At 41.8% G+C, this 12,039-nt stretch overlaps 1 protein-coding gene across 2 annotated transcripts; it reads left to right on the top strand.

Moving 5' to 3' along the window:
- The first annotated feature begins 1,664 nt into the window (after positions 1-1,664).
- Positions 1,665-10,728, top strand: LOC101581644 (3 beta-hydroxysteroid dehydrogenase/Delta 5-->4-isomerase-like). 2 transcript variants are annotated; one of them, XM_004646171.2, is made up of 3 exons: positions 1,665-1,809; positions 5,276-5,440; positions 9,715-10,728. In XM_004646171.2, exons 1-3 carry the CDS (start codon positions 1,665-1,667, stop codon positions 10,524-10,526), a joined length of 1,122 nt encoding a protein of 373 aa, XP_004646228.1. In that variant the 3' UTR covers positions 10,527-10,728. The 2 variants fall into 2 exon arrangements, with proteins under 2 accessions (XP_004646228.1, XP_004646229.1); XM_004646172.2 differs by lacking the exon at positions 5,276-5,440.
- Positions 10,729-12,039: the final 1,311 nt, after the last annotated feature.

Genomic DNA, 12,039 nt, shown 5'->3' on the forward strand with positions numbered 1-12,039 from the left:
GTCAGCAAGTCTGGAAACTTGTTCTACAAAAGAGTGGCTAGGTACCTTATTTCAGCCTTGGGAAATTCCTCAGGCCTGTTCTAGTGAGAGGAAGTCAATGACTAACAAAATAAAAAATACTTATGGAGAAAAATGAAGTGCTTATCGTTGTAGAGATGAAATGGGTAAAATCACTTATCTAAATTTATACCACACAAACTTGAAAAAGGGTAAATTAATCCCACAATAAATAAGTAGAAGCAAATAAAAATAAAAGAAACCAATGAAATAGAAAAATGGACAGACAATTAGAGGAAGACACCATCAATTTGTCTGTATTTTAGGCACAAGATTTAATTTCAAATTGATTGGTGTTTTTCCACATTTTTTTTATTTTAAAGAGTTAGTTTTAATATTTAACCAGAATCATAATAATCACATAATAAAAATCAGAAGGCTAAGGAAATAAAATGATAATCTTGGGGACATAAAATTCAGAAAGTGGATGACCCTAGGATAGATTAGGAGAGGACCACGAATGGTACAGAGGCAGGAACTCATACCCTGAGATGACGGCTTTACAGGGAGTCTCCTTTGGTTGGTGGTTAGAAATGCATATATAACTGTCAATTCCATTGAATTAAATTGGTATTTTAATATATAGGAATTAAACATTTTTAAATAAGAGAAAGACAGTATCTTGAGAAGCTCATGGCAGTAGTATTTGGGTACCTGAGTCATAGGCTACAGAAGAATCCACAGCGTTTTCAGTTCATAAATTTACTGAAAGTAGTTCTGCAGTTCAAATGTTTAGTGAGTGCAAACATCCAAGTTTGGAGCACTGTGGCCCTGCCTATAGCCCCTCCGCACCTTTGGATACGGACCATTCATCTAGGTAGTTATCACCACACTGCTTCCTTTCAGTGATATTTTTCTCTAGGAATCCAGAGCTTTTGGGGGTAAGACAAAGTGGAAGTCATAGCTCAAGTGGGAGAGAAAGTCACAGTGCATAGAATGTACTAATTAGAGCTGTCACAATTGCAAGAACTTCAGCAAATTCTGCAAGGGGGCAGCAACATCTCAATTAACAATCTGAGAAAGAAGCCAGTGGGCTAAAGTGAGTGTTCCCTCCCTGCACAAGACTAAAATTTACATCATACTTGGATATTTCTCCCCACCTAGGACTCTGAATTCTAGACAGCTTACACAAAGTATAGGAATGAGTGTGTTGGTGGGAGCAAAGCCAAGAGTTTATCGCAACTGACCTTGAAGCTGGCATTGCTCTCCTGGGTCAAGGGGGAGAAAGATGCAAATTAGTCATTATTGTGCGGGGAGGAGGGATCCTGGAGAACAAGTGAGCAATGAGGATGTAGGAAAATTCCTAGGAGTGGTTGAAGCAGAGGTGGAAGAAATACATAAAGCGCCAGTCCTGCCTCTGGAGACTGAGGGGACCAGCATCAAGTTGCCCTCATTGGCTGTTTTAGAGTGAAAAGGTGGGTTAAAACTTCTCATTTGTTTCAGGGATTCCTGGTGGGGAGGACATGAAATTTTGAAAAGCTGGAACACAGTGATTCCATGAGGCTTCTGTGCACTTGTACTTCCAGGATTTCTCTCTTTAGCTCTCTCTCCAGGGTCTCCCCATCACCACACCTGCTTCCCAGTGTGTCCTGCTTCCTGCACTGACCATGACAAGGTGGAGCTGCCTGGTGTCAGGAGGGGGAGGCTTCCTGGGCAAGAACATCATCCACATGTTGGTGCAGGAGAAGGAGCTGCAGGAGGTCAGGGTTCTGGACAAGGTGCTCACAGCAGAAACCAAGGAGACATTCTCTAGTAAGTGAGCTCTGGGATGGAGTGTGGTGATCCACTGTGAAGCCTGAGTGGGTAAGAGAAGGGGATGCTTCTGAAGGGAGCCATGAGGTTCTCGTGTGTCCACATTTACTGGGAGGAATCATGGAGAAGTGAGCATAACAGAGACCTCAGAGCTGCCTGGGACTGGACTCTGGCCAGCTCAGTGCTAGACAAGGTGGACACAGACAGCCATGGGCCAGGAAATCTCTGTCCACCCCTTCTAAAATCACACATCAGTTCTCTCCCTCCTTCGAAGCTCACCAATGTTCTGAAGTTGGTAATTACTGCGCAAGATAAGCACTGTTAAGCTGGAGGGTGCAGCAGCAGAGCTTTGCCTCTTTTGATTGCCCTGAGCCTTCTTCTTGTCTTTTGTTTTGCTTCCTAAGGACTCACTTAGTGTCTTCTGTGAAGGAGACAAAAAGCAATCTAAGGAAAAGCTGACTCTGTGTATATGTGGAGGGTATGTGTGATTATGTGTGAATGTGTGTATTGTGTGTGTAAATGTGTGTATGTATATGTTGTATGAAACAGAGAGAGGGAGAAAGAAAGAAGGAAGAGAAAAGGAGGAAGGGAAAGGACCAAGGAGAAGGAAGGAAGAAAGGATGGAAGGAAAGAAGGGAGGGAGAGAGAGAAAAAAACAGGGAATCAAACAGAATGACATGGAGACAGAGAAACTGAATAAGAGTGGGCACAAGGGGCCAGGGAGATGGCTCAGTAGAATAAGTGCTTCCCTGGCAAGCTCAAGGACCTGAATTTAATCCCCAGTTCTGAAAAAAAAGAAAAGAAAAGAAAAGAAAAAAAGAGTGGACACAAGTAGACAGCCTGAGCCAGAGTCAAAGTGAGTGGCACAAGAGACAGGGACATTCTTCCCACACTGGTTCCTCGTAGGCTGCTCCCAGAATTTCTCTGTTTTTCATCCTCACAGAGAAAGCCACTACCAATATACTGGTGAAGCCCATTACTGTTTTTTTTGTTTTTTTTGTTTTGTTTTGTTTTTTAATTACTAGTCCTCTGACAGCAATGCAGAATGTGGAACCCCTGGGGGGATATTGAACTTTCTCAGCTGTCTTTGCCCCTGTATTTCAAAGTAACTGTGATAAAGTGGGAAGGGATCACCCACCAGCACAATGAGGACTTTGAGGAGCAGAGGAAAAAAAAAAAGTGACTGGTCTGAAGTCACCTGCTCAGTAGAAGCAGAAAACAGACTAGAACTCCATCCCAGGGCCACATTCCCTGGCTGAGGGGCTGACTCCTGACACTATCAGACACCAGTCTCTCCCCTAGTTGCCCTGAGTGTTCCAGATCCATTGTCTGCCACTCACTCTCTCTGCTTGGGAGCCCTGGGTGATGCCCAGATCACCCTGCTACGGACACAGAGGAGCCCTAAGGGAATTGCACGATCACACTCACTTCTCTCCTCTTTTTTCTTTCTCTGACTTATTCCACTGTTCAGTGTTCTCCTCTAATTACTTCAATGCTTTCCCCCCCAACACCCTCCCTGTACATAAATATTAACACACAATGGGAACTGTTGGTAAAGTTTTTCTCAAAGCAATATTTAGGGTATAACAGTTGATGGAAGGAAAATGAAAGGCTCAGGCTTGGGGAATTAGTGACAATCCAGGGGGCTTCAGGGACAAGCAGATACCTGCAGAGAAGTAAGAGTGGGGGATCCCAAACAGTGTTCTCTCCCTCTGTGTGAAGCTCTGCAGCTTGTTTGCAGGGTTAACACATTATGTCCTCAAGATGTCTATATGAGATAGGAAATATGGATATAGTCATTTTTACAGGTGAGAAGACAGGCTCAGAGAGGTTAACTAATATGATGAAAGTGTACAGAGAAGCCCAGCAGTTGAATTCTAAGAGGGCTAGTTGCAACTTCTGTGCAACTAGGCCTCAGAATTATTTTATTGAACAGCTTCTTCTGGACTTCTCTTGAATGGTCTCATATCACAAAGGCAAATATATATTTGGTGTATAAGTTAAAACACTGGCCCAGTGCACTCAGCCTGGAAAAGGAGAGAGCTGGGATTCTTCCATGAGCACCCATTGTGCCCTCCATGAGCTACAAAGGTCCTTGGGAGTTCATGAGGCAATGCCCCTTTCTCTGGATCTGAAAACCTCCTGCCTCTCACTGCCATTCCTAAGAACCAGACTTTCAAAAGTCAACAGCAGATGAGACGCAGAGAAAGGGAGCAGGGTACAGAAGAGGGACGTGATCAGGGAAGCCTCTAATCTAGGTTGGAGCCCACCTGCCTCCCACAGCCCTTCCTCCCTGTCCTTCATGTCCCGCCTTCTTGGGGTTACCTTACAGAGGCAGGTGTGGGGTTGACACCTCACTACCAGTGTATACACAGCTTGATCCCAGGAGTTTTCCAGGCCTCTATTTCCTCAGGTAAGCAGGAGAAATCAAAATCATAACTCTTCATTGAGGTCTTTAGGGAGAACTTGTTCATTAGTTTGTCAATTACATAGCACAAACAAATGCAGAGTTGGTGGAGGCTGCATGTGGCATTGTGAGTGTTTTGTGGGTTCAACTCCTTTGGCTGTGTCACCCCAGAGTTCTTCTATCCTGCATGGGTTCTCACCTGAAGTGAGCCCCTTCTTGGTTTAGCTGCTGCCCTGCACTAGGAAGCTGGGATGGAGACCATTCGCAGCTGGCTTTTTCCCAACACTGATGTCTGCCACTGATAATATCCAATACATAGGGAGACATTCTTAGGAGTTTCAGGAGAAGAGCCCATCCTGGATTCCATTAGTGGTTCACCCACCTCCTTTTACTCACAGAAGCAAGAAACATGAGGGTTGGGTTGAACTGAATTTTTGCTTAGTCTGAGCCCAAGACCTGGCATGGGAAAGCCTGAAACATACCACATGTGGGTTTCCAATTCTCTGCTGCTACTGCTGGAACCAGGTTTGTCTTCATTGGATTTCTGGTGAGAATTCTGATTAGTGCATTGCTTCGTTGCTTTCTCTTCTATCCTCATGACAGTGCATTGGACATCCTGGAGCCAAAGGGAGGATTCTATTCACAGCCCTGCCTATCTCTCTTGAAATTCCTATTGCCTGCACAGCTGAACTCTAACTTTGCCTCTGTATCAACTATACGCAACTTCTGGACTCTCCTTAATGAGTCTGATGAAGCTTCCCACAACTCATTAACAATTTCTTTCCAATTTTTTGATATTCCACATACACCTCAGAGCTTACTGCTCAGATTCATGGTCTCCATCACAATGGGGTACAAACAGCTATTTGTTCTTCCCAGTAAATGCTATACACTATGAATTCTGTGTCTTTATTACCTTGTTTCCTCCATGGAATGTTACCCACCCTAGACATCTCCCTGCTGTGATTATCTTTGAATATCTATACATGGACTGTCACCTTATCAGGAAATTTCCAAGCCAACCCCAAAGCTGTCTGATGACCTGTTTTGTGCTTCCAGAGCTGAACACCAAGACCAAAGTGACAATGCTTGAAGGAGACATTTTGGATCTTCAGTGCTTGAGGAGAGCCTGCCAGGGCATCTCGGTTGTCATCCATGTTGCTTCTATCATTGATGTAAAGGGAGCCATTCCTCCACAGACCATCATAGATGTCAACTTGAAAGGTAGAGCAGCCTGTAGGTGATGTGCAGCAGCTGTGACAGGGGAGTGGGAAGAGGAACCCCACTGTGGATCACCTGCTGGGCTCTTGACCAAGAGCCTTGGCTCACCACTCTCAGCTAACAGAGCTCAGAGACAGTGTTTTATAGTATGAGGAAACCAGGGCTCAGAAGGCACAACAGTTAGCCAAGACCCACTGCTAGTCAAGGAGGAAAGCAAGGATTTAAATGCACTCACGTTTGACTCCAAATCCATGAATATTCTTCCTTCAGTTACTGCATTACAGGGTCAACTCTCCTCTGACTCTGCACTCTTGATGTCTATGCAACTCACTGCCTCCCCTGTGTGAATCCAGGCCATCCTGATTCCTCCTCACCCATTCTGAACTTGCATGCAGGCTGATGAGAACATGTAGAGCCTCCTGACTCTGAGAGATGGCTTCCTCTCCAGAGAACTAGTGCTGCTAGTTCACAGGAATCTGTTAGAACAGAATGGTCTGCAATGGGCCTTTGCACCATATTTTCTAAGCAAGAATTATTTCCAATTATCCATAATATTTGAGTCTTCAGCACACTACTAAATCTACAACAGGAGTATTTTCTGATCATGTGCCTAAAAAATGCTCCTTACATTCTCATCTCTAAATGCTTGGTGGTGGCTTCCATGTAGCACCTTTCCAACTGGCTTTCAATTGAAGCACTTTTAGCTCAAGGAAGCTTGCCATGTCTCCCATCACAGTGCTCTGACCCTGCTCCATGGGTCAAGAGTGCCATGACTCCAAATGCAAAGCCCCCCATGCCAAGCAAACTATTGTTTATTTTCAAAAATTGTTTTTAAAAAGACATTTTCTAGTATGTACTGTGCCACACCCCTCTCTATCCACATTACAAATGGCTGGTATAAATAAGCAGGTTTTCATTTTGGGTTCTTGTCTCATGAGGCTTGCCTTCTGCATCTTTTAACAACAACAGGATGAGAGAGGAAAGCGAAACAGTTGCAAGTATTTGTTTAGTGAAATATTTTCACAATAAGTACATACTTGTGAAGATAGTTACTGCCTGTTTTAGGTTAAAATAAACTCACATAATTTTGTACTATATGTTTCATTTTTAAAGAATATGTTGACCATCAAAAAAATCAAATATATATATGGGTTACTCTTGCTTAGAGTTACATGATGTTACAGTACAGGTTCTCCTATGTCCTGAGTCTTCACTGACAATGAAAGAGTAGGGCCAAAATGTTGGTCGTCCTTGCAGCCCTTCCTTTTCTCTAATTTTTGGTCCACAAACTTAGGTTGTTAACCCTCCAGAAGAGAAGCTTATCATTATTACCCTACATCATAGGCAGTTGAGCTTAACCTCACTATCTGTCTGAATATCAGACATCTTAGACGTAACATGAAACAGGTATTTTCCATCAAGTACTGATATGTTAAACTTTGAGTCCCTACAGAATATGAAGGAAAAAATTAAAATTAAAAATTTTTTAAAAATAGGAATAAACAATTACATATTTTTACACAGAAATTTAGCAATCTAACCATATACAGCACTGCAGCAGGACAGTCTTGTGACATTATATTTTGTCTCTTTTTTAAATTTATTATCCTTCCTTTTAAACAAACATTTACTTGAGAGACAGTAATGGCAGTAATTGGTATGTCATGACAAGCAGTGCATATTTACAAGGCCAAAATGACAGGCATTCCAAGCATGACCCTACTATTACACATTGCTGTCTTCACTGCAGTTGCTGAGTTCACAGGTATCAGCATATATAGTTAGTCAGGTTGAGAATCCTACCAATTAACTGCTTAGTTCACAGATATCAGTATATATAGTTAGTCAGGGTGAGAATCATTCCAATTAACTCCTAGATTAAAGAATCTTCTGAATATTCTCCGGATCATTGCCTTGCTCAACTTTTACATATAACTGCATGGCTTAACATTGTCATGTTTCCTAGCTCATCCCATTTCCCTCTCTTGATTAGTTAGTCCTTGAGATCCTGCTTTCCTTTTCCTTGTATTATATCTTTCTATTTGTATTTCTTCTTTGGAGTTCTTATACTAGGGAGACTATACGATATTTACACATGTGTGTGTGGTTTATCTCACTTATGAGTATATGTTCAAGTGGCATCCACTTCAATATAAAGGCTTGCAATAACTGCTAGTTTTAAAAACCTGCTGAAGATTCTCAGGATCATTGCCTTGCCCATCTTGTGCATATAAATGTATGGCTTTGACCCTGTCATGTTTCCTAGCTTTTCTCCTTGCCCTCACTTCATTGTCTAATCCTCAAGTTCTCACTTTTCTTTTTAATTGTGTTATACCTTTCTATTTTTATTTCTTCTTCTGAGTTCTTATACTAGGGAGACTATATGATATTTACACGTGTGGGTCTGGTTTATTTCACTTATGAGTATATCTTCAAGTGGCATCCACTTAAATATAATGGCTTTGAGTTTGTCATTCTTTATAGCTGAGTAATACTCCATTGTATAGAAATACAGCATCTTTTTCTTCCATTCCTCAGGTGATAGGCATCTTGGTTGTTTCCATGATTTATCTATCTATCTATCTATCTATCTATCTATCTATCTATCTATCTATCTATCTCTATATGTCTACCTATCTCTATCTATCTATCTATCTATCTATCTATCTATCTATCTATATTATTTTTAATTGGTGTGGTGGGAAAAGGTAATAAAGAAAAAAGGAACAAAGGAAGGAGGAGAGAGAGAGAGAGAGAGAGAGAGAGAGAGAGAGAGAGAGAGAGAGAACTCATCGTTCCTTCCCATCCCTTCTTCAAGTGAAGTTGAATGCCTTCCACTACAGCTGTTGTCACTGCTGGAGACATTCTAGAATTTCAGGCCATTGTAAAATTTCCACTACAGGATGCACTCCACCGGAAGGTATAGAGAAAAACTCTGAAACAAGATCCTAGAATGCCAAATGATGGGAATTGTCATCACTGCTACTCATAGTCTGGGTAAACGAAGTGATGGAAAAATGAAAGGTGACCATTAAGGGGAACACAATCTGGATCAGAAGCTGGGGCTTTGTATGATCCCTCCCAGTCTGTAACCATTAGCTCAGACACAGATTGTTCTTGGAAATAAGTTATTAGTTTTCAGACAAAACAAGAAAAATAGGCAACTATCATAATACCAATTTATAGTTGTATATTGCTCCTAAACAATGAAAATATGTGATGTGAATTCTAAATTGTCCTCCTGAATTTAATAGTTTAAAATGACCTCTGTTATTTTTTATAATATCTTTCTTTTATTTTGAAGAGTAAAAACAAAAGCAAGAAAAAAACAAAAGCAAAGACAGAAACAGGGTAACATATAACAATACATATGTTACAGTTTTTCAAAACAAGAATAGCTGATTAGCAATGGCTGATATATTATCTATTTTTAATCATCAAATCTGTTGCTCAGATAAACAGATATAGTTATACAAGATAGGTCATGTGATTGAATATTACCACATACTTTTAAGAAGTCTTAAATTTTTGTTCTTGTCTCATTTTCTTTTGTTACTTTCTTTAGAAAAAGCGCTCTAAAGAGTATAGCAATAATTAATATGATATGAAATAATGAAATTCTGTGAATGAAAAATGTTTACCAGTTTTGGTTTTCATTTTTGGCTATTCATTTTCTTATTTATTTATTTATTTATTTATTTATTTATTTATTTTGGTGGTGCTGGAGATTGAACTGAGGACCTTGTACTTGCCTGGCAAGCACTTATTCTACTGAGCTATCTCCCCAGCCCCGTGGCTACTCATTTTCTCTATAGGGTGGGGACATGCTGCCACTGAATAGTAACTTAAGGCACATGGTAATTACACACATGTGTGTTAGTAAAATACAAGAAGCATGCCTACATCTTTTAGAAAAGTCAAAATACACACACACACACACACACACACACACACACACACACACACACACACATGAAAACAAAGGGAAAAAATTTTAGAAATTATTATTATTATTTTTTTCCAGAACTGGGGATTGAACTTAGGCCTTTGCACTTGCCAGGGAAGTGCTTATCCTACGGAGCCATCTCCCCAGGCCCCTTAGAAATTATTTTTTTACCACAACACAAATATTAGCTCATTTATATTTATTTTTTATTCTGACTGTACCCCAGCAGATATGTGAAAAACACCTCAGGGGGAGGTGTGGATATGAATGTAAGTCTGACCCTGAGGGGCTCCATGGGTCATTTTCTGATACTGACCGTGTGCTACTTCAGGTACCTGCAAAATGTTGGAGGCCTGCCTGCAAGCCAATGTGCCAGTGTTCATCTACACCAGCACCATTGAGGTTGCTGGGCCCAACTCCTACAAGGAGATCATCCAGGATGCCCGTGAGGACCAGCATCACGAAAGCACGTGGTCTGCTCCATACCCATACAGCAAGAAGCTGGCTGAGAAGGCTGTGCTGAAAGCTAATGGCTCCATGCTGAGAAATGGTGGCACCCTGTACACGTGTGCCTTGAGACCTTCCTACATCTATGGAGAAGGAAGCCCATTCTTGTCTTCTGTGTTCAATATGGCTCTCAAAAACAATGGCATGCTGCTAAGTACTGCCAAGTTCTCTCTTGCCAACCCAGTCTATGTGGGCAATGTGGCCTGGGCCCACATTCTGGCCTCCAGGGCCCTGAGAGACCCCAACAAAGCCCCAAACGTCCAAGGTCAGTTCTATTACATCTCAGATGATTCCCCACACCAAAGTTATGATGATCTTAATTATAATATGAGCAAAGAATGGGGCTTCCGCCTTGATTCCAGCCTGAGCATCCCTTTGTCTCTGCTGTACTGGCTTGCTTTCCTGATGGAAATGCTGAGCTTCCTGCTGAGACCAGTTTACAACTATCAACCCCCCTTTAATCGTTTTCTACTGACAATCTCACAAAGCGTGTTCACAGTCAGCTATAAGAAAGCTCAGCGAGACCTAGGGTATGAGCCACTTTTCAGCTGGGAGGAAGCCAAGCAAAAAACTGCACAGTGGGTTGGTTCATTAGTGCAGCAGCACAGGGGGACTTTGAAGAGCAAGACTCAGTGATGTGGGCCATGACAGGAATGGGGATCTGAGTAATGCCTGAAGCTACCTATCTACTTCCTCCTTCTGGCTTCTTCCTGAACAAGACAATGGTACATGCCCATGTCCCACAACCTCCTTCTGACACAATAGCAACTCTCCATCCTCCTGCCACCAGATGCCTGTTGGTTTCATTTCTCCATTATATCATGAAGTGCTTCTTTTCTTTGACAAACTTACACTTCCTCGAAAAGCACAATGACAAATAAAACATAACTTTGAAGCCTAACCTAAAGTCAGTGTGTTCTTTGTCACCTATAAAAAAGCTCAACAAGATTTAGAGCTTTCCTCCTTTCCTTTCCTTTCTAGTTATATTCATGTGCCATCAGAAGGAGCATGGCGCTGCTGTGACAAGTGTGATGGCATGTGTAGGGGAGCACTGGAGGTGGCCTCTGACCTACTAGGAATCACGCATATGCTAGATGCCTTACATTACCTCCTCTTAGGCTTACCTTACTATGGTGAGGCAGGATACCTATGCCCATGGCATAAATGAGAAAACATGCTCACAGGATCACTGTTGTTGACCCTAGGTCTCTATAGAAACTGACTAAAATCTCTCACCCTCTACTGAATATTTCAGGCTTCCAGAGAGGCAACAGAATGTCAAATGTTTCTTCCTGAGACATGCCTTCCAGACTAATCAACTGTAGAGTGCATTCTTCACGGCTGGTCTCTTCAAGAAGCTCCAAAACCAGGAGAGTCCTTGGGGAAATCCTGAGATGGGGTTGGAGGTACAGGGGCTGCATGACTGAACATGGGGTTGGGAGTTATGGGAGAACCAGAAAAGCTTCCAGCCTCCATCTGCAATGTTGGAGTACTCATTGGTTCTGACATACACCTGTATATGTGACTGGGGACATTTGTGGCCATTTGTAACTTCTCATTTTACTCTTTGTTGTCATGCATTAAGTGCAACATAGATTCATGGGATAGGATGGAAAGCAGTCTCAACTGGATTCCAAATGTATCTCCTAATATGCCTGAAGTGTGTAACTCTACTCTGCCCGCTTCAAACATTAATTTTCTCTCCCTCCCTTGTCTTCCCATTTGCCTTGCATCGTGTCTTTTCTTCTTTTCTTCTTCCATCTCTTTGGATTCCTTGTATTTCTTTTATTTATTTATTTATTTACTTACTTAATTATTGTATTTTAGGGAAGGGTCTACACAGGGTCTAACTACTAGATCAGACTTATAGTGATCCACCTATTTACTGCCTCCCAAGAGCTAGGATTACAGGAGCACATCACTATACCCAGTCTCAATTGCCATCTCAGTGTGCCCTGGGGATGGGGCTGGCACTGCAGGCCCATGGATCCAAACCCTGGTCCCTGTGCCTGCTTGCAGGTGCTTTATTTTTTTTATTTTTTTTTTTTTTTTCCTACAGTTTTATTGATAAACATATAGCAATGAGACAGTTTCAAATCAAATCGGAAGTACAGTTTCAACAAATAATACACTGCATATATTATTCTTA

The sequence above is a fragment of the Octodon degus genome, unplaced genomic scaffold, assembly GCF_000260255.1.
Source record: "Octodon degus isolate 3935 unplaced genomic scaffold, OctDeg1.0 scaffold00257, whole genome shotgun sequence".
Taxonomy (NCBI): Eukaryota; Metazoa; Chordata; class Mammalia; order Rodentia; family Octodontidae; genus Octodon; species Octodon degus.